The sequence below is a fragment of the Garra rufa genome, chromosome 7 (genome assembly GCF_049309525.1).
Source record: "Garra rufa chromosome 7, GarRuf1.0, whole genome shotgun sequence".
Lineage (NCBI taxonomy): Eukaryota > Metazoa > Chordata > Actinopteri > Cypriniformes > Cyprinidae > Garra > Garra rufa.
The window spans coordinates 10,577,757-10,605,458 of record NC_133367.1 but is presented as its reverse complement, the minus strand read 5'-3'; the positions used below and the strand labels follow the sequence as shown (position 1 = coordinate 10,605,458).

Below are 27,702 nucleotides of genomic sequence, written 5' to 3'. Positions count from 1 at the left end.
TGGTCAAATGTGCTTGGAAAAAAAAAATATGACCACAATATCAGCGTGCCTAATAATTATGCACACAGTGTATACTATCATGAAAATCTTGTTAAATTATAAAATTTATAAATTTTAATGTAGTGTTTTCAAGGTTTGAAAAATGTTTGGATTTTGGATGAAGTGCTTGAAAGTGCTTGAATATGCAGTTCCATCAATTTCATATTAATTCGCTTTCATATTAAATAGTTATTTTTTTGTTATGCTGATGGAACAGAGCAGCAGATAAAATATACCGGGAGCCTATTACTCAGTCCATGACGGCTTGAAAACATCAAATACGTATTATGTTTAAAACGAGAATTTGGGGCTCACAAAATCACCAGCCCGATGTCTCTGGGCTGATGTGTTTTCTAGTCGGGTTACCAAAATGTTTCACTGGACTATTTTAAAGTAGAGGGCTCCTGTGGGTCCTTATAACACCTCAATTTAGTTGCATCAAATTTAAGGCTATAAAAAGTTTTAAATATATTAAATAGTATAAGAAAAGGCTTAATTATAAGTTTAAAAGTTGGGAACAGAAATACTAGAATCACGATAGGGCTGGATAAAACTTCAAAAGGCAAAGACGTCATTGAATATATATGCACGCTGCACGTTTCAAAGTCAATACGCGGCAAGGATGTCTTTATATGAATGTATCTGAAGTTAACGACTGTCCTCAGAATGCTTAATGCTCAATACTGCTTTGTGTACAGCCGTAACTAGGAAAATGGTAATATTTCAGCGCTCCTACCGCGCCACCTTGTGACAGAATGAATTTGCGAATTTTCAGCTGTTTAGTCAGATTATTACAAATATTGACCCATGTTTTTATGCAGCAAACACATTAGTGTTGTAAATGTGAAAGAAGGTATGTGCTTTCTAAAAACCTAAACAATTAAGACGATAATATTTATGTTTTAAATAAATATTATAAATTATATACTTGATTTATACCTTTTGAAGTTATAAAGGCTGAAATGCCATTGTATAAGATGTTTTTGTGAAAATCTGAATTATTAATCATGTCATTTTATGGCTTAATATGTTACTGTATATTGTCCAACCACACTTATACTGTGTTCATTTTACTTGTGCAGCTCTTAAAAAGGGTCATAAATTGCCTTAAAATGATATTTAAAAATTCTGCAGATACACTGCAAATAGTGAAAAAAAGTCCTTGATATTTGTGAATTGAAAATATTTTTTAATTGACAATTACACTTCTATCTGATTTTCTACGCTTAAAAAATGGTATTTTTTCATTTGGGCTAGTTAAATTTTGTTAATAGTTTTATAGTTTATTTTTGATTACATTTTAGTAATTTTAGGCTGAAATGTATTTGTGAAAAACCTTCACTTTTTTTCACAAATTTTAGTTTAGCATCATATTTTTTACAGTCATTTTATACCAGTCATTAATGTGTTACCACAGCCCTACTCCACTCATACAGTATAACTTTTATTTGTGCAGGTCTTAAAAAGCCTTTAAATTAAAAAAAAAAAAATACTGCAGATACTCTGTAAATTATATTAATTAAATATTTTATATTATATAATTTGTACACTTTATGTTGGCTATTTATATTAGGCAATGTTATATGTAATCCATACAGTTGTTTTTTATTAGCACAATAACATCTGATTTAAAATGAACTCATGTATGTGAACATGTAATTTACCACAGTGCTGGAAAATCTTGAAAATGCACTTTGAAAGTGCTTGAAAAGTGCTTGAATTTTACTTTGGAAAAGGTGTAAGAACCCTGCGAGCAGGAGTGGAGCAGTCTAATTTCCTTTGGAGTGGAGAGCGCCTTTCTGAAGATTACACTCGCTTAATACACTTAGTAATGTTTCAGTAATTTATCAAATTTATCATAATTTTCTGCATGGTTAAATTGATATAAAATAGCATTTTTGTGATAAAATAAATATAAATCATGTAGGCCTCGAAATCACATTTTATTATTACATTCAGAAGTAGGCCTAATGCAGAAGCTAAATGCTTACAAAAACTTTAAGAATGGGTAGGCTATTGTTGTTCCCCTCACACCACAACACATCCTTTCAATTTAACAGTATTCAGAAAAGAATAAGAATGAAAAATATAAGCTAGGCTAAATAAACTACAAGCCAAAACCAATTCATGTAGGCTAAAGCGAAACTGAAACTATAATGTTGGGTCTCTCATTCAACACAAATCCAAATGTTTCCGTGTTTTAAGATGTATTTGAATGCCAACAAAATATGTATTATATAAACCTGGCAACCTCACTCATATTTTATTATGATAATAAAAAGTCTTTATTGTCAAGTTAGCATTGCTTAACTGTGTGATCACAGACACTTATCCTTTCTAATTTAATTAAGTTCTAATTTAAAATAATCTTGGCGGTTAACGGTTAATAATCGGTTAACAAGCATCGAAAAATAACCGAAATGAACATCCCTACTGTGGAATAAGCAATAGTTTGTCTAGTCTTACTAAAAGTAGCCTAAATTCTAAAATCCTGTAAATCTAATTTAGGCTAAAAAAAAAAAAAAATATATGTCAAGTAAGTTGCAAACACTAAGACTTTAAAACACTATGAATGATTTGAAACCTCTGCAGATATTCTGATTTCTGGTTTGCTGTTACCATAGACCTTCAAACACAAATGAATTGCTTACAAACATTACTTTTTATTTACAAGTAACATACAAAAGAGCATCTTTTAAACAAAATATTTCCTTGCCTGTTTGTTTTCTATTTTTAATAGAAATAAATATTATTAAACAAATTAAATAATAAAAAATACTATTAAACTAAACGTTTACTATTAAACTTCAAAATGTTAGGAGCATAAAAAAAACAGATCTTGATTCTTCATGGTCGATTCTGATTGCAGATGTTTTACAAGAAAATGGGCTGATTCTGAAAGCCCTTTTTATGTATTTATTTTACGCCCTAAGCAAGGGACAAGAATGAATAGTAATATGAGTACATAAACAAGATGTTTATTTTCTCTATTATAGGTACAGCCATTTAAATTAGAGACAACCACTGCATTTTTAAAGAATCTACAGTTAAATAGCAAAAAAAATAAAGGACACAGTTCTTTCTTATTAGTGTAGACAATAAATGCAACCATAATCAAAGTAGGCTACTCTTTCAATATTCAAAGTGCAAATAGAGACCGAATTTAAGCATGATACAGAGTTATAAACAACTACACAACTTATTATAGCCCACATACTAATGACAGCATAGATATTTTATGTAGCCATGAGCCATGAGCAAGCGCTGGCGACCGGACGTGGGCGTCTCCAGCGACTCGACAAAGTTCAGAATCTCTCAACTTTATGCAAATGAAGAACGACTTTTGGGAGCGACAGCCAATAGGAAAGAAGAAAATAGTGCTCATGTGATCTAGACGGAACAGCGTTTTCATTTTTGCCATAGATAAACGCATGTAATGGAAAAAGTACTCTCTCCTTCTCATTCATATTTGTTTGTATGCATGGATTCAGTGTATATTTATATTATATTCAGTCTTTTGCCTCAAGTGTTTGTATTTGGCGGCAAGAAACCTAATTTGCCATCAACAATGATGTTAAGCAACCAGTAATGACAACGCCCACTAGCGACCTCATCGCCAGCCTCTGGCGATATGCAGCGACAGAAGTCGCTGCTAGTGTGAACGGGGCTTAAACGTCGTGAGGTATTAAAATTGTATTTGAATGCATGTTTTACTTTTGGTTTCGTTTCAACGACCGTGCGAAACTCTCAGCAGCGCTGTGCGTCCATTCTACAATACAGGAGATTACTTTAACAAAACCATTTGAAATTGCGCGCTGTAAGACAAAGTAATATAGTATATTTTATTTTAGTATATAGAACTGTCCACAATAAAAAAAAATCGTCATATCACACACCCCTAATTGCAATGCAGTTTGGGCAGATCCGGAACAGAGGTTAGTTGAGAGAAAAAAAAAAAGTCCGGTTTCTAGTTCAGCGGAGCGCAGTGTCGGTGACAGAGTGATTGACGGCTAATATCTCACATCTTCATTAAAGGTAATATTATAAATATTAAGTTTAAATGGTTGTAATGTTGGAGAGAACAGCGAACCTGTCACTGCATCATCAGTCTGTGAAAAGTTTTGTAAAGAAATGAAACCAATTAAACGTCATTTATCGCAACTCTCTGTGATACCAATATCGCATATACTGTTATCATGATAACGATAATTATTCGATATATCGTGCAGCCCTACTGAGCGGAGTGCACACGCACAGGGCGGAATATTAAGATGCGTTTCACACCGCTCCTCTTCACTCACATGCTCTGGTTAGTAGCAGAAAGTGCTTTGTTCAGGGATGCTGAGGTTTGACATTTGAGAAAAGTATTTTAAATGATGATGGTTAATCCATCAAATGTCCACTCAGATGTGTGCAGTAAATGTCAACAGATAATCAGCTACCTATTGATTGTGATTCATTTAAATGTTTAATTCCAGCCTTTCTGTAGTACCAGTAGTACAAATACTGGGTCAGTGTGGTAACCGCTGATAGGCAGCAGCTTTCCAACAATTTTGTGCATATTTTTGTGAGCACACTGTAAAGAGCATTGTGTTTTTACATCATGTTTTACAGCCAGTGTTGAGCACATAATCGGAATGATTAAGTGTTTAATCAGAATTCACTTAGTAATGCTTTTCCTTGAAACCATGGAACTAACACTTTTAAATGTATATTTCATTGTAATTAAAGCTGTAGATTAACTGTTATTATTTATTATTTGTATTTAGCAAATGTATTTAATCTAATGATTCTGTAATCTTATTTCCGTCGTAGGTTAAATGATTGTAGCTTAACAGACAAAAGCTGTTCAGCTCTGGCTACAGTTCTTGGATCAGATACCAGTCTGAAAGAGCTGAACATGAGCAATAATAATCTGCAGGATTCAGGAGTGAAACTGCTCTGCACTGGACTGGAAAATATGAAGTGTCATTTGGAGATACTGAGGTAAGTTGTGTGACAATAGACCAAAATTGAGCTCAACAAAAACATAAGGTGAAAACCAGACTTGGATAATGAACAAGTCTGTATGTTGTGCATAGAGATACTTTTTATATATACACCTGCCATGGTGCTCTTTTTCTAATTTGGTTTGTCATGTGTGTGTGTGTGCATCGAGGCTTAACTCCTCCATCCATAATACAGAGGAGAATTGTAAATGCATGACCATGTAAAGACAGAAATGACATACTTTTGTGTAAATAAAATAAATAAAATAGGGCTATTTGATGTGATCAAGGAGAGAGACACTGCAGGCAAAAACTAATTTTTTTTTCGTGCACCTGTCAAGTTTGAGATTTAGGGATTTTTGTGTTTTCTCAGGCTAGTGGAAAGAAACATCCACAAAACACTTAAGTCTTTATTTTGAAGCACTTTATTTGTGTCAATAGATTTCAATTACAATACATATTTTTAAAGGCTTTTTTTGTCTAGATTAGTTTTTCTTCTACACTGAGCCATAAATCTCCACTTCAGTAACACTTACACACACTAGATTTTACAGTTTTATTCCTGTCTATATCCTGAAGGTTTTTACAGAGGGATTTGTTCATATAATTTGGATTTTATACCATTTATTTCCCAAATAAATTTTTTTTAAATGTGGCGTGAGAAAATGAGACACATTTGACTCTAATATGTCACTGACTTCTTCACTGAGATTTTTGTACTAGAAATGTATTCAAATTAGCCCATATTGTATTAAATATTAAACATTTTAGAAAACTTGCAATACAAAAAATGTTTGCAATTATCAATGTATTCAATCAACTTGATGAGGTGAAGTGAGGTGATAACTATTAGTTGTTTTTTCCCCCCTATTCATCTGCAGTGTCTCATTTTAATAAAGGAATAAGGTATAGACCTGTTCTATAGGAAAGGTAACCTTACACACTGTCACGGCCGTTTCATACTGAGTGCGATGCGAAAAAGCGAGGCAACTTTCCAACGAGTGGTGCTTTCAATTTGATCACTTTCTGCTAATGCAATGCATTTGTCCTCAGATATGTCTATTGTATATGGATTTAACATCATCTGCTGCTCAATATACAGCATTAAACTGAGATAAATAAAGTTTGGTTCCACACCAGTACCACAAACTATCTATAATGATTAATAATACATCTTAAAATATAATAGAAGCACAATTAGCATCAAGCTAAATTTGAAAATGTTATTACGTTTTTTTTTTTAGCTTAAAAACTCATTTGAACCATTATCATGTTCTTGTGATAACATTTGAGAGGTTCCTTGTGAATGATTGTGTCTGGTGTGAATAGCTCCATAGGGATCTGTTGTTTCATTTCAAAAGGGTCATTGTGCCAAATGTTTGCATTCAGTGTGAAAAGACCTTTAGTCACTCGGTCTCAGTTTTTTCTGTTTCTTCATGTCATTCCAGACGGACTGATGATGAAGAGATCAGATCTCTGTGTGGAGCACTGGCTGTTGTCAGACTCCTTGTGCCAGAGGCGGACAGTAGTGAAGTATTTTTGATTTACTCAAGTAAATTTAAAAAGTATCTGTAGTAAGCTTTTTCTTTGGAAAACTTTACTTCACTACATTCCAAAGCATAGTTTTACTTTTATACTTTTTATTGCACTATATTTCGTCAATAAAAGTTGTTGTTAGTTTTACCCTTAATACTTAAGAACATTAAAAATGTAGTACTTACTTGTACTCAAGTAAATATTTAAATTACTTTTACTTGAGTAAAAGTAGGAAAGTAATAGATTTCTAATGTAATTAAGTATTAAATTATATTTAATATGAAAAATAGTGCAGCAAATAGTACAATATTATGCTTTGGAATATTTTGAAGTAAAGTTTTCTAAAGAAAAACACTCTAATAAAGTACAGAAACGTGAAAAGTACTTCTTTAGCAGAGTACTTTTACTTCACTACTGTCCGCCTCTGCTTTGTGCACACAAAAATCTCACTGAATTATTAAAATTAATGGCAACATGAATGTTAACTGTAATGTAAACTGACATTTCCTACTGACACACTACAGCAAAAGATATAAATAACTGACTTTAAACCATTTTTTATCTGATGAAAATACTAGTGGCATAAGACATTTGCACAGTACTATACAGAACTAAAATGTATTACATTGAACACCTGAAATGTAACTTTTCTTTATTTTCAGTAAAATCAGTCACTTTTGACCATAAAGACCACAAGTGTACCTCACAAATTAGGAGCATCAGAAGGTTCAATCTTAAAAGTGACTGTAAGCTGGGCATACTAAAGTGAACTGATATCTAACACTTTAATTTAATGTTCATTTGTCAGATTTTGCTTTACAACTAAGTTTTAGTTCATTTGAATAAGGAATAAAATATAATTATGTTTAAGGATTTACATAGTTTAGGTCATTTCTAGAATAACTGATTAATCATCTGAATGTGACATTTTCATTCTGGTTCTAGGCTTTCAAACTGCAGTATCACTGAAGAAGGTTATAAAGCTCTGGCTTCAGCTCTGAGATCAAACCCTTCACACCTGATAGAGCTGGATCTCACAGGAAATGATCCTGGACAATCAGGAGTGAAGGAGCTCAGTCATTTACTACAGGATCCAAACTGTCAACTCAAGACACTGAGGTGAGACCTGATCAAATAATGTTACTGAAATAAATGGGTAATTTATTTATGTTTTTAGCTATATAATAATCTGGACAATGTGTTTCATCAGAATGATCATATCAGATGCTGTGGGTTTTGTTGAACTGATGATCAAAGTCAAAGTCTGCTTTATTGTCAATTTAGCCACATGTACAGCACATACATACAGAGAATTAAAAATGTGTTACTCACAGACCCTTGGTGCAAAGACATTCATTTTCACAAGCCAGTTTTCTCTGAGCTGATATTTCTCACTCCTTGTGAAAGATCTTGAGGCTTTTACAGTTTTTCTCAATTGCTAAAACACAATTTCTGAAACCTTGCTCCATTTTCTGAAACCATTAAACACAAAACCTCATCTTCAAGCACCATTTACAAAACCTCTTACTCCTCTTGCAAAATGGAACTTTTTGCCTCAAAACAGTTTTACCTGTGTTCAAAATCAAGCACTGCTCTCAAATCATTAACAAAGTGAGCAAAATGATATACACTATCAAGCAGTCAGTAAACCATAAAACAAAAAACAGAAAAGACATTGTTCAAAACATATAGTTCTCAGGGAGAAGTAAATTTTTAATCTCAAAGTTCAGGCCCATACAATTTGTTCATTGGGCAGTATACAGCCTACAATGCACTGTACTACAGTATACCAGAGACAAAAATCAAAGGAGTAAACATGTGATCAATGTGCTTCCTCTTGTGTTTGGGCTGAATCAGGCCAGAGCACTTTGCCAACATCACAACCACTGTTGTCCTTCCTGAGGAACGGGGGAAGAAGCCTCTTGTGTGCTGTATCCAGCCCTGACATGATTCCTCACCTATACAAATACAATCTTTCTTACCCTCCTCCTCTTTCTCTTTCTTGCCGTCTTCCTCCTCTTTCTTGCCCTTCTCCTCCTCTTCCTCGTCACCCACCTCGCATAAGCACTCGTCCTCGTCCTCTCACATTGTTTCTTCTATCCATTCTCAGACGTTGTCCTTCCCATCTTCAACAATCTGTTACAACCTGAACTGGCTTATATTGGTTGTGTCACATCATTTGAAAAAGTTAACATCAATTTTGAGTGGTTGTGTTTAACCAATGACATTAGTTCTCTATTTGTATTTGATTGTTGCCACTCGTGTTTACCAGTATGGATGATATGTGTATTAGAGTGCATAATGTGTTTTGAGAATGAGAATGTGTTTAGAGTTTTGCTGAAAAGTCTAAGTGTGATCTGAAAATTGTGTTTTAACATGTGAAATGGTTTAATGTATTGACAACAGACTGTGCAATTAGCTAAATGAGGTCAGGCAACTGAGAACTTTGTTCAGCCAATGGGTTTTAGTGTTTTAGCAATTGAGAAAAACTGTGATTGCACACTCTGTATTTGTAAACTGAACAGACTTCATTTTCAAATATTTATGTATTTGTGTATTTAAATGTTTAAAGAAAAGTTTGGCAGTTGCTAGATCTCGTTTTAGAATTTTTCATTTTTTTTTTAATTGAATGTATTTGTAATGCAATGGACCTTTAAATCAGAACTAAATTAATATTGCTTGCTTCATCTTGTTTACTGCAGGTTTTTGGGTCCTGCTGCAGATGAAGGCTGTCAGTATGTGACTGGAATTGTGGGTAAAAACCCATTACTCCTGAGAGAGCTGAATCTGAGTAAACATGAACTAGGAGACACACGAGTGAATCAGATCTCTGCTCTACTGGAGGATAAACACTGTCAACTCAACACACTGATGTGAGTATTGCTGCTTTAGTTCAAATCTTACATTACTTTTAATAGTACTGTTATTGTAGTTGATCATATTTCCTCATTAGTTTGAGTCAGAGCAGTTTTTCTCAGCATCACAAAGAGCCACTAATGTGCAGATACTACTATTTCCTGCTGGATCGGGTGTAATGGTCAGACAGGGCTGATCTAAATCCTGTATTGTGTGAACTGTTCTGTCTTACTGCTAAGCCACACAAAAGGCATTCAAACACAATGTTCCAAGTTTTCTGAAGCTATTCGAGCTTAATGTGAGACACAGATGAATATTTAAGGCCTTACAATAAAGTTAATGTAAACTCTTTTCTCTGCTGCGTCTGTCAGTCATTCTCTGTTCAATTCAAACTCTGATCATGTTCAGTTACAACAGTCAGCTTGATAAAATTCTCTCCAAGATCAATCAGTGTTCCCATTATTACACTTTATTTGTAGATAATTGTCTATGATTTTACATATATATGGCTGTTTTTGTTGTTGTTTCTAAATCATGTTTCCAGATGTCTGTTAGAACAACACACAGCTAGCAAAGACTATAAATATACATTTTTAAGATGCACATTAACTGAAATTGTTAAAAGAAAAGGCTTAATAAACTGTTACTTTTTAATGTGAAGAGTTGCGTGCTGTGACTGTGTGTTGCTTCAAGCGCATCATTTTGCACATCAGATGCGAATACTGTAAACGTTTAGTGCTGCACTGTATTTGTTTTGTTCTGTCTATCATATGTTGCTGCCTCATTATAAAAAGAACTTTCAATTTTATAGTATTTATATTTATGTAGAAATATATTGTTTTTCAAAAATGCCTTTTTATAACCACAATGCAAATAGCAATGAGTAACATTTTACCAGTTTTTGTGCTGCACTTTTATTTGTTCCCCACAAAATAATTTTTTTCACAAAATGTTTGGATTTATAAAATTATTGCTATTGTGTATTTTTTATATTATATATACGTTTTTATTATTATTATTATTATTTTTTTATTTTTTTATTTTTTAATGGAGTACTCTGTGTTTAGTAAGTTGTACTTTTTTGTTTTTGTTTTGACAACTTTGTTTTCATAACTGCTTTTAATTTAGAGTTTGTGTTCGACAAAATATAAAATGTCTAATTTTGGTGCAGCATATACTGTAAATTGAGCATTTTAAGAATCAGTGATCAGTATCTGCCTCAAATGTCCTGATCAGTGCAGCACTAAAGCAAATCAACTGCCTTTTCAAAACTTATTTGAATGTCTGCAGTTTAAGGAAATACGTTTATTCATTAAATAAACACATGTGCAAAGTATAATATTTTATAAGCAAACTGTCTTTGTTGTTGACTTGTAATTGTTTAGTCTACAGTATGTTTGAACATTGATCTGTGAGACTAAAGTGATTTATGACAATAGTAGACAGTAACAATTTCATTAGTTAACATTAGCTATTAAATATATTTTGACAGCATTTATTAATTTGTTCATGTTAGTTTGTATAATTAATCATTGTTTATGTCACAGTGTATTTACTAATTAACAGAAAACTTTTGAATTTTAAACTATTAGTAAATATTGAAACTTACATTAAGGTTATTAAATGCTAGTTGTTCATCATTAGCAGGGCCGTGCAGAGACCTTTAAAGGAGCAGGTGCTCAAAGTATAAAAAGGGCATCTGAAAGAAGGCATTAAAGAGCCCCTCGGGTCCATCACCTCATTGTAGGCATCCAGTTACTTATGTAACAAGTAACAATGTCATTAATAAGACCAATTATGCATTATTTGAAGTTTTACTTGCGTTTCAGGACTCAAACAACAGAATAATATTTTTTTCACTATAAAAGGGGCTCCATAAATAGGGCTGTGCTCAAAACTTCAGTACAGCAATACTGTACTGTATATTGTGACACATTCCTTGCTGATATGTGACCATGGACCACAAACCCAGTCATAAGTGTATTTTTTTTTTTTTTTCAAAATTGAGTAAATAAGCTTTTCATTGATGTATGGTTTGGACAATGTTTGTCTGTGATACAACTATTTGAAAACCTGGAAGCTGAGGGTGCAAAACAATCTAAATATTGAGAAAATCGCCTTAAAGTTGTCCAAATGAAGTTCTCAGCAATGCATATTACTAGTTTATGGTATATTTATGGTAGGAAATTAAAAAAATATCTTCATGGAACATGACCTTTACTTAATATCCTAATGATTTTTGCCATAAAAGAAAAAAATTCAATGTATTTTTGGCTATTGCTACAAATATTCCTGTGCTACTTAAGACTGGTTTTGTGGACCAGGGTCACGTATATGTAGTATTACAGTGGCCTCTAGCAGCCAATGCTGTGAAGCAGTTTTGAGAAAGAAACGGAACATAAAAGACCATTTTAATGTTTAAAAGATAAAAAAATATTTTCCTTGGACCTATTTATTTGTATTAGAAATTGTTGTGTATTAAATTGTCAAACCTAAAGATTTTCTTCTCTCTGTTAAACACAATAATAAAGAACAGCTGTTATATTAAACTCTGAGTGGTCACTATTGAAACTATATGTGGCCCCTGATGTATTGTATTGTAAGATTGTAGACAACAGGCTTTACTGCAGAGCATAGAAATAAAACAAACCTATTAAGGAAGGAATTTTATTTCACTATTTAAAATATTTTAAATATCAATTTAAGGCAATTTGTGACCCTTTTTAAGAGCCGCAGAAGTAAAATGAACAGTATGAGTAGGATTTGACAAAGTACGGTAGAATATTAAGGCATAAAATGGCATGATTTATAATTCAGATACAGCTTCACACAAGACAAAACAAAATATCTTATACAATGGAATTTCAGCCTTTATACCATTAAAAGGGATAAATCGAGTTTATCATTTATTATATTTATTTAAAACATAAATAGTACTGTCTTAATTGTTTAGATTTTTAGAAGGCACATTAAGTTCTTTCACACAACTGTGTTTGCTGTATAACAACGTAGGTCGATAATTGCAATAATTTGACCATAAAGAGCTGAAAAAATGTGGAAAAGAAAAAGTCACTCTCTGTCACAAGGGGGCGCTTTAAGAGCGCTGAAATAATAAGGTTTCCCTAGAAAAGGCTGTATACAAATCAGCATTAATGCTGTTTATCAGGCAATAAATGAAAATGACAATGACATGTTTCTGAGGACAGTCGGTTCCCTTCAGATACATTCATATAAAGACATCAGTGCTGCGTTTTGACTTTGAAATCTACAGCATGCATAATTATTCAATGAAATCATTGCCTTTTGAAGATTAATCCAGCCCTATCGCGATTCTCGTCTTTCCGTCCCCAACTAAGACCTCTTATATTATAATTAAGTATTTTCCTGCAGGTGCCCTCTACTTTACGATGGTCCGTCGGGCAGCCGGTGAGACATTCTGGTAGCCCGACTGGAAAACACAATAGCACCGGGACGTCGGGCTATCGATTTTGCGAGCCCTGCATTACATAAAAAAAAAGCAGACCTTTGTCAGAAGGGCACTTTGGGCATCTGAGCAAAAGGGGCGGGTGCTCGAGCACCCTCCACCCCCCCCCTGCACGGCCTGATCATTAGTTCATGTTAACTAATATAGTTAATGTTATCAAGTGAAGTTTCATAACTTGGAAAAGTAGCTCACGTCTTAATGGGTAATTTTGCTGATTTTTCAACAATTGCATTCCTTTATAACTGTTGTGTAGTTTGTAGTATATTTAAAGGTTGTATCAGCGATTTCTGGCCTAAAACATAAAGTGTCAAATTCAGCTGACCTTTCTTCACGATCCGCTCGCTGCCTGCCCCATAAATTGTCTGTGAAAAAACCGCGTCTTTCTGGTCAGCCTAGGGTCCGAGATATGCCAAAAAAACAATCGGCACTACCAACCTTTCTACACAAAAACAAACAGTGTTCCAACCAATCAGCGTCAGGGGTTTGGTGTTATGGACTTTCGCTCCGCCTCCCTCACGTCCCAGCACCAGTAGGAAAGTCCACAACACGATACCCCTGACGCTGATTGGTTGGAACACTGTTTGTTTGCCGATTGTTTTTTTGGCATATCTCGGACACTAGGCTGACCAGAGAGACGCGGTTTTTTCACAGACAATTTATGGGGCAGGCAGCGAGCGGATCGTGAAGAAAGGTCAGCTAAATTGACACTTTATGTTTTAGGCTAGAAATCGCTGATACAACCTTTAAATGAACAATGTGTAGTCTTTCTCCATGTTACCTGCACACAGATATCACCATTTATTTGTCGAAAAAAGTTTGCAAAACACATTGGTTTGTTTCATATCATTAAGATTTCATGATTTTTCTGGTTTATTAGTGACTGTATAGCATTTGCTGTTGATCATCATAGATCTGAGTCATTGTTCTTTCTCTTTCTGTCTTCAGTCTGTGTGAATGCAGTATTACAGAGAAACAGTGTCTCATCCTGACTTCAGCTCTGAAATCAAACCCATCACACCTGAGAGAACTGAACCTGAGTGTGAATCAAATCACAAACACAGGAGTGAATGACTTATGTGACGTACTGAAGGATTCACACTGTAAACTGGAGAGATTGAGGTCAGTAACATTCACATACAAGAATCAAAATGATGAAAATCACTTCAACAGTTTAAACCTAAACACTTTAGACTCAGTATCTCATGATGAGCTTGACTTCACATTATATTTGTACTTTATTATTTTATTTTTTTACAAGTAATTTTTTTAACTTCTGCTGCATAGTTAAAATATAAAATTTAGTTTTTGAAAGACAGAGAGAATAAAAACAGATAAGTCACAAACAAGTCACATTTTATAAATGCATTTTGAAATATTTATATAGCGGTGAATAAAGTGAAATGTTTGCAAACATTATAAGCACTATAAACATAGCTATAGTCTATTTTAGTCCCCCTTACTCCACAACAAATCCTTTCAATTTAACTCCATTCAGAACAGAACAAGAATGAAAAATATAAGTAGTTAAGCGTCGAGCCAAAATGAATGAATTGAAAGTGAAATAGAAACAGAAACTGTTGTTGGGCTCATGTAGTCTACCTCTCTGATTTGACACGAACCCAAAAACTCTCATCTTCACAATGTATTTGTGTGCTAAACTATTATTTCTGATGTAAACAGTCTTTGTAATTCACTCATGTTCAATATGGATGTAAAGGTCATTCTTCACATGAGCAATAATGTGTTTGTCATAACAGCACAGCGGTACGGTGCTCACACTGAACAGCACAGATTGTACTACGGACTATTTAAATGAAGCAGTGTCAATATTTGATGTGTTTGACTGTATTTTATTTTGATGATGAACAGCTGCAATGTGGAGTTAGAAATGCTAGAGCTGATCTGCTGTGTGTGTGCATGAGGCACCAGCGCCATCACTTCAATTATTTCCTTATAACAGCAGAAACAACTCAAACACCTCATTTATGGTCATACAGATAAGAGGAAGACATCGTTTGAAACTATAAAGGGTTTACTTTTATTTGTGTCCAATCACAACAAAAATAAAGCGTTGTGCTTTTGTAAAACAAAGAAGACAAACAGGATGTGCTTTCTGTCGTCTCGCTTTCCATCAACTTATTTGTGGAGCGCCTCACAAAAATGAGCCAAAACTTATCAGACAGTTTTTTTCATTTTGTTTTGTTAAATATATTTCACACATTTATTCATTAAGCTGGCTTGAGAAAGCCCAATTACTGAAATGCTATTTAAATGTATTCTTCTTCTTCTTCTGAGACTCAAATGTCTGACTGCTGCTCCTAGAGCTTTAACTCTACAAACTCCAAACTCAGTCCAGATCTTCAGGCTGATCTGACTCCAGTTGCTTTTCTAACTGATCGGAATTACAATTTTCCTATGAATAATGAAAATCTCATAGACTTACGTTGACGGAATGATCAAATGATACAACACTATCGACCATTTCAAGAGCTATTCGGCGGCTTAAGGAAGTGCCGTCTTTGGTTCTAGGATGTTTTAGTGATCGAGTGCATTCAAAACAATGGCGGGAGGCGCTTGATGCACAGTGGGATTGTGATCATTTTTATACAATCCTCCTGCTTAAATGTGTAATTTAAAATCAGACCCTTGTCGTTCGGTGGTTGGGTGCTCCCTCTGGGACTGAACTACGATTCTGAGACGTGTTTAACGGTAGATTCCCGAGAAACGTCCCCGAGTTACAGCAGTGAAGGAGAAGGCTGGATAACCAACTCTAGGATAATCAGCGCACATTTCTATTCAGGCAAGTAAATGTCATTTTTAATTAATTTGATTATTTCTATTTCTTTTCGTTAACTCTTTAAGTATGATGCTGCATAATTAAAAGTAGCATTTTGTCATTGTTTACATTTGCACCTAGCATTTCGATTTGTGTGTAGTAAAAAAGGCAAGTTTTTATTTCTGTTTTATTGCTAAGTATCATGTGGGCTATAACTAAGTTCATATTAGTCGTCTAGTTATCTTGTAAGTTGACAAATGCAGTGAGTAACATGAAAGTAAACTTGAACGTCGTTCTGTGTAACAGTTAACTGCAGTAGTTTACAAAAGGTAACATTAATAGTAAACATTGTTTCCATCTCATAAGCTTTGGTAATGTTAATTCCAACATACACTGGTGTATTAAGCAATAATAGCATTGTGTTTTAAATATTGTGCAGTATATTAATTGTTTTTCTACTTTTGTCTTTAGGAGAGCCATCATCTGTAATGTAAGACACCCAAGGACAGCTGATCATCCTGCAGTGCCACACCAGACATGACCATATCAACCCAGACTTGAGGATGATCTTCAGTGTAGTACTTAAAGCTACTGATGGCCAGATACTGACTGCTGCTTTGGATATTTGTTCCTTCTTTGTCCAGAGACTCATTACTCCATTTCAGTTCAGATGTTGTAGTTGTTTCATTTGTTGAAGCATTTTATGTTCATACAAATATTTACATATCAATACATGTGTTGGAAATAAAAACAGTTGAAAGTGAGAGAATGTTTTTTGTTTATATACAGTAGGCTACTGGTCAAAAAGTTTTTTTTTTTTAATGTTTTTGAAAGAAGTCTCTTATTTTCATCAAGCCTGCATTTATTTGAGCAAAAATACATAAAAACTATTTTTATAAAAAAATAAAAAAAATGTGTGATGCAAAGCTGAATTAGCATCATATATAATATGTATGTTATATATGTAAATATGTGCATAAAAACATACATAGATACATAAATACTGTATGAAGTGTTTGTGTGTGCATTTATTAATCTGCAGTTATACAGGTTCATTCAAAACACCGTAGCCAGCACTGAATTGCATTGATCTTGTTTGTGATCACATGACGACTCGGAGCATTCATACCCTCTTCTTACACTGTTCCACAACAAACTCGACCAAACTAAACGATATGTTTTGTGAAAAGTAATGTACTAATAAATATGAATATTTGCATAGATATACAGACTGACCAAGCAATGCAAGTGAGTTAATCACGAATAACCTCTTCAGATATATTAGGAACAAAACATGAAATAAGTTGCACTGTCCTGCTTCAGACTGTCATCCATTGTATAAATAAATGTTCGTCACATTTCCACTCGCATCCAGACTGTGATATGCTTTTAGTTTAATCTCCCATATACACACACGCAGCATCGATTAGTAGCGTTTTCAATAGATTTAAAAAGTATGCTCTTGTATTGACAGATCAGAGAAATGGCGCTACCGGAAATGGTTCAGGACCAGACAAGTGCAGTAGTGCTCCAACACGCTTGTTATTGTTTACGTCCTTGAAACGGTCCATTCAAACTCCAGCTGTCAAAACTCCCAGAATCCTTTGAGACTCAATCAAACTGCCCTTCTATGTAGACTCTATGGAAACTCATTCAAACTCATGCTAGCAACTTGCTAATCATGCTAGCAACATGCTAGTGACATGCTAGTCATACTAGAAACATGCTAATAACTAATTGCTAATCATAGTAGCAACATGTTAGCAACTTGTGAATCATTTTAACAACATGCTAGTCATGCTAGAATCATTGCTAATCACAAAATGTTAGTAACATGCTAATAATTGTAACAACATGCTAGTGACATGCTAGAAACATGCTAGTTACTTGCTAATCATGCTAAAATAAGTAAAATCAAACTAGCAACTTGCTTTTTAACTTTTAAAACTTTTTATACTTTTGAACTTCGTAAACTTTTAAAACCGTTTTAAACTCTTTTAACTTTAACTTCTAAAACTTTTTAAACTTTTTTAAAACCTTTCAAACTTTCTGGTCCGGTTTTCTCAAAACAACTTAAAGTCTGTCTTGACAAACTTTGTCTAGTTGTGTATTTCTGATGTTATTCAGCGCTGTATGTCGGTGTGCTATCGGCGCTGACCACAGTCTTGTTGTTTCTCAGTTAATGATCAGTTTACATGCTTTGGTTTTATTGGTTCGGGAAAAATAACTGAAATCCCTAATCTGCTGAAATAAACAAGTTGATCTTTTTTCCTCTGTTTTATTTGCTCATGATAAATTATGTGACTTAATTTATTTTCTTATTTTCTGCTCTTCCTCTTTCTGCCAATGTAGGTTATTTAACTGTGAAATGACAGATGAAGGTTGTTCTGCTGTGACTTCAGCTCTGAAATCAAACCCATCACACCTGAGAGAACTGAACCTGAGCTGGAATAAACTAGGAGACTCTGGAGTGAAAAACCTCAGTGATCTACTGATGAACCCACAATTCAAGCTGGAGAAACTAGAGTTAGTATCATTATACTGTACAGCAGTTACAGTCAGATTAAAGTTCACTGTTTAGATTATTTGAAGACAACAGACTCAAGTCACATCATTTATAGTGCTGCATCTTCTGCTTTTTCTCCATCATCAGAAAGATTCAGCAATACTATTAGTTCATGGGTTTGTGTGTGTATTAGAAAGAGCATTAAACTTGCTGAAATCTGACATGTTTGAAATCTGACAAGTGAAACAGAATAAAAACAAGTGTAACAAATGACAGTAGATTATTCTGACAGTCACATTTATACTGGACTAATGTTACTTTCACTAAATCTACTTTCATTCAAAATGTGTATTTAGAGATTATACACTCTAACTTAAAATAATGTATTAATGTATTTATTTTCTCTTTCTGTCTTCAGTCTGTATTATTGCAGTATTACAGAGAAACAGTGTCTCATCCTGACTTCAGCTCTGAAATCAAACCCATCACACCTGAGAGAACTGCACCTGAGCGGGAATCAAATCACAAACACAGGATTGAAACACTTATGTGACGTACTGAAGGATTCACACTGTAAACTGAAGACATTGAAGTCAGTAACATTCACATACAAGAATCAAAATGATGAAAATCACTTCAACAGTTTAAACCAAAACACTTTCTACTCAATATCTCATGATGAGTGGGTTCATGGGTTCACATTATATTTGTGTCAAATTCTTCTCCTTAATGTTTTGTTTGTAAGATGATCTTCTCTTCCTCTTTTTGTCTCTTTCTAGTCTTCATAACTGTGGCATTACAGATGTTTCTTCTTTAACTCAGTCTTTGACAAACACAAAAGCACTTCAGTTTCTAAAAGGGCTTCATCTGAGAAACAATAAGATTGGAGACTCAAAGCAGCGGCTCATTGATGTGCTACGAGACTCAAACTGTAAACTATTGTGAGTAAACTTCACTTTGTGATATTAAAGAGATCTTCAATTACCTCTGATATGTGGACAAATATTAATTTTCAAATATTTGTGAAAGGAGATGATCAAATGATCATCAAGCTTTATTTCAAAGGGTTTGTGTCAGAATGAAATGTAAAGTTGATCAAAATGTTGAACACAAAGGAGGAAAGAGAACAAAAGCAGACTGTCAGAGCTTTCTCCAACAACAGCTGCTTTATTAATGCCATCAGTAATAGTGAATCATTCCAGTTTGAAATAGATTTGGTCAGATTGGAGGAAAACGCTGGTAAAATCAGTGCAGATTCCAGCTTCAGCTCACAGCCGTCCAGCATCACATGATCAATGTCTCTGTCTCTTGTGTGTTTTTACTTTGACAAGCAACACGTCACATTACTTTACACTTACTTTCACTTATTTACTGAGACCAATACAAATGTTGAAACTAGAGGAAAAACAGCTTTAACTAGTGGAACATTTCACTGAAAGGTTTTAGTTTTGAGGCAAAATCACATTAGTATTTGTTCTTGTGGTTTATTATATTTGGCGTTCACTCATTAGTGTGTGTTTCTCTTTATAGTGTCTCAACAGGAGTCACACAAACAGACAAACATATGAATGGAAATCATGTTCAGATGTATTTAAAACACAAATATTGTTTTAGAAATATCTATGCAAGATCATGTAAATCTAACTTTAAATGAAACCGTAATTGAAGTAGTGACTGATTTGCAAATTTGTTCCACTTAACACTGATTTTTCTTTCTTTCTATTTTGTTTCACCTTACAGTGTAGATGAAGATGTATGGTAACTGCTGTCTGTCATAGTTGTTGGGTCCTGATGAAAGGAGCAGTGAACATCAGGTGAGGATCCACAGAAGAGCTTCACTACTGTGTCTATGAGGAGAAAGAAATGTGTGATAAATGTGTGAATGTCATCCATACAGGTGAAGAGACTCAGACTTTACAATCAAATAATGCAGCATGTGTGTTAGAAACGTGATACTGAATGATTCATGTTGATTTAGTATTCAAGCAAATGATGCTTTTGTTTTATTGAAAGCTGAAACAGGAGGAAGACGCTCAGATGAGTCTGTCTGGCTCTTCAGTTTAATAATATTTGTATTAAACTCATCCATAATGATTCAAATGTTTAAATGTGATTGTCAAGTGCAGCACTTAAATGTGTCAAAGATATAAAACAAGTCTACAATGTGAAATGTCCATGTTCTCTAAAACATTAGTTATCTCATATTTTATACACATTGTTATTCTATTCTCCTTTATATTCAGTTATGTGTGTGTCTGTTGTTAATGTACAGATATCCAGTATATTGTCTTTGTTCTGTGGATGGAGTCTCTCCTTCATCAGTCCAGACCAACTAAACATTTTTTGAACAGTTAACAGCATTTGTGTCTTTCTCGCTCCTCTATCGATAGTCAAATACATTGTCTTTATTCACCACATTTATATTTGCATATAAATACAATGATACATATACAGTTTAAACTTTTTTTTTTTTTAAGTTCACCTACCTGATTTCAGTATTATTGAAAAACAGAAATAATTATTAAGAAATTATCTAGTGTCTTATATCTGATATAAACTAGGATAGTATTAGTAACACAAGTGTCTTGAGGTCAAGAAAACGGATTAAAACGATATTTGATTAACTGAAGCAAATTCACAGAAATATTGGAAACCGATAAAATTGTTCTGGTTATGAAGTGTAATGCAAAACTTTGCGGTTTAAATCTCACAACGGTGTGAAAGGCCTAGCGCAGTAGCGGCGTTAAACACACAGATAAGGTCAAGATATCTAACAACTGTAGGTGTACTTAGCAAAGATCAGTCTGTTGTGTCGTTAGAATATATTATGAATATTTGTACCTTTATTTTCATTTGAACGTTTTAATGAACACTGCTACAGAATTTGTCTTAGTGGCATTCAATGCAATATTTTATTAAAAGATAACACGGTGGACTGTTTGAGTAATACTCTCATCTGTCACAGTTACTGTCGAGATTTCCCCGCTTACGGACATCCGACTACACAGAACCTGTAACTCTATCATAACTATTTAAAAATAGATATACATTTCATGCCTGACAACTATTGTCATAGTTCTGTCTGTTTGTGTACTTAGTTTCTCCCATTGTCTTCCCCTGTCGATCTGTCTGCTTTGGTTTAGCCCTCATTATCATCATCCCCTGCACCTGTCTGTGATTATCTAGTCCCTTTATAAGTCTGTCTTTGAGTTCAGTTTACTGTCAGTCTTTGCTTTGTGTATACGTTGCATGTGTGGAAAGATTTCATGTTCCTGATCAGTCTGCTCCTTGGATATATTAAAAGACTCTGTTTGTAATTCGTGTCTCGTCTCATCGTTCCAGCACCAACCCGTAACAACTATGTAACTGACAAAAAAATAATAATATTTAAGCTAAACAAACATTTACAATTATGAAACATTAAGAGAACTAAGATATGTTAAAAAATGTTTTCTTAAAGAAGAAGAGATTTTTAAGGCAAACATGACAAGCGCGTAGTTGCAGTTGTACCTGTTTCCTGGAACAAAAAACTAAAAGACAAACACAACAACTGAATAAAATGGTCTGAATCATCCCCTTCGCTTAAAATAACTGTGATTTATTTATTAATGGCCTGTTTAGAGATGCGTACAAAGACAATAGTGTTTCCACACCGTCTTCAACTTGTAATGTGTAACTTTATGTGTTTTTAAATAAGATAGTCATACATGTAGCAGAGGAACAGTAGGATTGGCGATTAAGATTTTGTAGCCAGATCGGGGGAAAAAAGCTCTGAAATACTTCACAATCTCAGTTTAAACACTTTCTTGTAGAAGGACCTTCATTTAATTCTCTTATACTGTACTAGTTCTTGTTTTCCTCCAAACACTCGCAGCATGTTTGACCTGAGAAGTCTGAGAATAGTCTTCGTCTAAAAACTGTACAAAAACAATGACAAAGGTATAACGTAGTGGACGGACATTCAAAATCAATATTAAAAAACTTCCACGATAGTTCAGAAGAGAGGGTTTCAGTATTAGGTATTTGTTAAACTGATCCATATTTATGTTGTGCAGACATATTTCCTGCATAAAAGACTATGTCTAAAACCTTTTCAATGGGGAGCAGATTAATGTTATGTTTCTTAATTGATCAGGTTACAACAAGGTGCCATATACCTCTAGCAAATCTGCCAAAAGCAATGCTGAATGCTGATGGCTCTCATAGAGAAGGACTCACCTAAAGACAAATACAATCCAACAAACAAGATGTGAACAGAGTCATCCGTAATCCTGATCATTTGATGATGGAAAATGTCAGTCGTAATAGATCAAGAGCAGGATTTCTGTATTCTGGATGCATTATGACACTTTTCTTACATGATGTGTAACTGGGTAACTAGTCTTATTGAATTGATGATCGCGCTTGCCGTCTTATTTGGGGTTTGTAAATGTAGGGGAAAAGCATGGATGATAAGATTTACTCTATATCTATGTGGGTCAAAAATAATAACCTAAGAAAATGGCCATTAACAGTTGAAACAAGCTCAGCTGATACAATTAGAAAAAGATTAACATTTAGAAAAAGCAATAAAAAAACACGGTACTCATGCAGAAATATTAAATAAAATATGTTGAAGGAATATAAAATGTGTTTTCTTTGTTCGGTTGAGAAGCCTCACCTGGTTCTCCTCTCCAGTTAAAAACATCACTTTCTTAAAACCATTGTGTCTAACATACTTGGTAGCATGATTGTCATTGTTATTATGTACAGTATTGACCACACATTTATCAGACTGATAAAAGTAGCAAATAAATATTAACAGTAAAAGCATATACATAAAATGCTGCATATTGTATACTAGGTTTTAACATTGACCTCACATTGGGAGTCTGTTGTGGCCGAATGCTTTTTAATTCAACTTTTTAAGAGCAATGAAATATTCTCAGGAGAGCCACTGAACCACAGAAGACAGTCCTCACATGTGTTGTTTGATTCAAGCGTAGTTTACAACTCTGAAAAGTCAGTGAGTATCTGAAAGAATTTGTGTCAATGTGACATGAGATGCATTTGAAAAGTAGGAGCACAGCATTAAGTGCAGAACTAGATCATAGATCCACAGGATGTCAGATATTGGGCTCAGGATACTCTACGATATGGACACTTTTTAGCCTTTAAAACAGGACTATGTTTTGAAATAAAATAAATATAACATTTTCTAAAAGATACAACCTAAATATAGAGATTACCAGCTCTGCGTCTGACACAAGCTCCTTCGCATACATTTAAAACAAATGAAATATTATCTAGTTAAAGACTTTGGCAACATGTTTTATTGTGTGTTTGTGAAGGGATTAAACGTTGAAGATTATGTTTAAAATAAGAAACATTAGGAATCTAAAGCGATTGAAACCTAATACAAATTGTTCTTTAGTTGAAATTTAAGCAAGAACCACCGGACATCGTCTGTAGGGAACATCTGTCTTAGAAAAAAGGGGTAACGCTTTAGATTACAGCCCGCAAAGAACTACGTAAGTAAACTGAATTTACGGTGTAAGTTTCTGTAATTATAGTGTACCTATATATAACGAACATGTAGGTATCAGGGAAGAATATGTTAAATTTGTGTAATTAAGGGGTAACAAACCAGATATGCAAACTGCAAAGAACTACATAACTATACTGAAATTACGGTGTACGTTTCTGTAATTATAGTGTACCTATTAAAGAACGTACATGTAGGTATAAGGGAAGAATATGTTAAATTTGGGTAATTAGGGGGTAACAACTCAGATATGCAACCTGCAAAGAACTATATAAGTATACTGAAATTACGGTGTACGTTTCTGTAATTATAATGTACCTATAGTATTAACGCACGTACGTGTAGGGAGAACATATGTTACATTTTGATAATTGGAATAACAACCAGATATGCGACCTGCAAAAAACTGTAAGCAAACCTAAGTTACGGTGTTAACAGGTATCTCTATTACTGTGCCAGGCAAATTTCTGCAATCGTTTAATCATTCATGTAATATTAACTTTGTTTGCCGTGGTGGGACACATAAGGCCTTTTCTCTGACATGCTGTGACTAATAACAGAACCATAAAATACACGGAACACGCATCTTAATTACAAAATGAAACAATTTTATTCGTGTGCTGTAACCCAGATCTTCAGAATCCATACGATTTGCAAGGACCAGAACCAAATTCAAGCCTTTATCCGGCGATCTTCATCTGCATCTCGAACAGCGAGTCCAGCAGCATCAGCCATAAACCCGTGCTGTAGTGAATTTTGCGACAGGAAAATCGGACGTTCATTGGCTCTCGCCTGCATCCGTCACAGATTACGACATGCCGTTTTTCTGGTGAAATGTGTTGAAATGATGCGTGGGCGCCTTTGTGGAGTGGATCAAGACAATAATCTGAATAATATTTTCAGCAGTTAACAATTTAAATTCTGCTCTCATCCTACTGCACCTCAAACCTACAGTATTCCGCCAGAGAGGACTATGGCTGCAGACGCATCGTTATTTGGATTACTTTTTTGTACAGCTGTTGACATTTTTGCAATAAATAAATGATTATGATTGCACTTTCCTGTCTTCTATAGTTTTATTACTGTACAGTCATAGTTAACGTTAGGTTTAGTGGTAGGAGTGAGATTAGCAACTTTAAAAAATATGTTCAGATATATTTTAGATATATTTTCAGATTGTGCGTATATGTATTGTACCTACTCTGTAACTTCGTTGAACAAGGGGGTAACAATCGCCACTTTAATTTACAGCCCGCAGATGTCTACTTACCCTGTAACTTCTTTGAACAAGAGCGGAACAATCGCCACTTTAATTTACAGCCCGCAGATGGCGCACTTACCCTGTAATTACACGGAACAAGAGTGTATTTTACCAGTAATTTAAAAAAGCTTACGTGTAAATACACCAAACTTATGATTTATGCCTGGCACAGTAATAGAGATACCTGTTAACACCGTAACTTAGGTTTGCTTACAGTTTTTGCAGGTTGCCTATCTGGTTGTTATGCCCAATTATAAAAATGTAACATATGTTCTCCCTACACGTACGTGCTTTAATACTGTATAGGTACATTATAATTACAGAAACGTGCACCGTAATTTCAGTATAGTTATGTAGTTCTTTGCATGTTGCATATCTGGTTTGTTACCCCTTAATTACCCAAATTTAACATATTCTTCACTTATACCTACATGTTCGTTATATATAGGTACACTATAATTACAGAAACTTACACCGTAAATTCAGTTTACTTACGTAGTTCTTTGCGGGCTGTAATCTAAAGCGTTACCAAAAAAGGTTAGCAGACTAACATCTCAGATCATCTGGTCTACTAGTCATCCATCTCCCCTTCGATCTGTGTGAGGATCTGAAACAGACCATCAGTTTCTCATTGTTTTGTTTATATTTCAACGTAAACATTTTTGTAAATCTTTCATTCACAAAATGGACATCATTGTTTGCAGAAAAATGTAAGCCATTTTTATATTTTTATGATCACCTAAAACTTTTGTAAATGTTTATTTTTATACACTATGTTACATATAATGCAATTGTATTTATTATCATCTTTAAAAGAAGCAAATTATGTGTTTTATAAGTTCAACAAACCTAAATAAATGTTAAATACATGTTTAAAATGTATAATGAATGATTTGTTTTGCTTGTCTTTAGTAACATGTTTGTTACACTTTTTTTACTTGAGTCTCCTTTAGCTTCAAATGTTCATGATTTATTAGATGTATTATTATATAACATATATACTAACATAAATGTGATTTATGATGAAATGTCTTGAGTCTTAGAATAATTTAGATCACTTGCAAACAATATTTTATTAAAAATAAAGTATGTTGAATTTTTTGTGACGAGTAGGTGTACAGTTTGTACAGTAAAAACAATAAAAAAACAACAACTTTAAAAATATAACAAATGATGTTTCTATAAATTATAAATATAATTCAGGCTCCAGTACAGCAGGTGGCAGTAACTGTTCAGCTCGTTCGAAACCCTCCAGAAAAACCCACGAAGACGAAAACGAAAGTAACTGCGGAAAACACTCAGATAGCAAAACAAAGCGATGCTTATAGGATTTTATCCAAGATATGTCCTAGAAAACATTTTATAGACACAACTTTAGCGCAGACCCTACTAATTTTAACACTCGCGGACATTTTTAATCCAATCTGTCTGAGAGATATGAGAATTATTGCTGACAAACTACAGGCCTAAAGGACAGAAAATTATCTTTTCAAATACTTAAAAATGCTCTTCTTAGTGGACAAGACTGCAAGTAAGTTTTCCAAAAGGGGTTATTGAAGACGAATGTGTTTCTAAAGGTATTTCCGTATTTTCGCTTCTGTTTTTTTTTTTTTTTTTTGCTGTTGTTTTGTGATGCGAAATCGAAAGTATGTTTAAATCCGCCATTTCTCGTCAAGACCATTTGTTTATTCTACATGGCAGTGCATTTGTTCATAACGGACTTTATTTGATCTAGTGTTTTGTGTTGCTGCTAACTCCAGATATTTCTTGATCTCATTAAGGATCATCATCTCCAGGTCAAACTGAACAGCAGATAGTTTTCTCAACCCAGTGCTGATCTCTGGCAGTTTATCTGCAGTATGTCAGAGGAGCGAGGAAAGGACTCTCCGTCTGAGATGAGTCTCTCACACAAACTGAGGTAAGACTGAGTCTGTTTTCACACAATCATTTTAAACACTGCTGGACTTTCACATGTTTGCTCTAAAAAAGCTTTGCTAAAATAACATTAAATATATTTAAAAAGTAGCCAATAGATTATAAATATCTGAGAACTGAAAATCAGAATCATAATTTACAGTCGCTCTTCAGCATTTGATATGTAGATACTTAAGTAAATTATTTCACATCAGTGATTTTGTTTTTAGGTCATAAATGTATATTCAGACATTTAAAAATGACCACACACTTAATTTAAAGGGGTCATATGATGCTTTTTAATGTTTTTATTTTCCTTTAGTGTGTAATGTATCTGTTTGTGTAAGATCTTCAGAGTTATAAATGTCATAGTCTCCTGCAAAGCGATTTATTCTCTCTAACAGAGAACACTGATCCAGAAATGACTAAAATGCCTTGATTGAAGTTCAGATATTACTTTCACAAATGTCTGCATCACAATGTGAAGTATTAGCGTAATGCTGTCCAAAGGTTTCCACAAAGAGAAGACGAGTCTTCAGTGAGTTGTAGTGCTGTCATCATGTTGTGGAGACGCTGTGTGTTTGGATGTGAAAGCAAACCCGCTTTGTTTGGAATCAGTGGTTAAGATTTATTCATCATGCTGTTCCTGAGCCGTTAACCCAAAGGTTAGCTTGTGTACAGCACACTTTATGAAGCTGCAGTGCATACACACCTGAGCTATACACACATAAATAAATTGTACATGAAATACAATAAACCACACCTAAAAAACAGTTTTTATATGTTGGCACTTCAGGACATTAAGTTGTTACGGTGAA

The 27,702-nt window shown here is 34.1% G+C and overlaps 1 protein-coding gene across 1 annotated transcript in view; it reads left to right on the top strand.

Moving 5' to 3' along the window:
* The window catches only part of LOC141337911 (uncharacterized), a 536,025-nt gene that overhangs the window by 291,127 nt on the left and 217,196 nt on the right, over positions 1 to 27,702 (top strand). Inside the window, exons 27-29 of the mRNA XM_073843487.1 lie at positions 7,509 to 7,682; positions 9,266 to 9,436; positions 18,032 to 18,205. Coding sequence (XP_073699588.1) covers positions 7,509 to 7,682; positions 9,266 to 9,436; positions 18,032 to 18,205 — 519 coding nt within the window. The remainder of the gene's footprint in view (positions 1 to 7,508; positions 7,683 to 9,265; positions 9,437 to 18,031; positions 18,206 to 27,702) is intronic.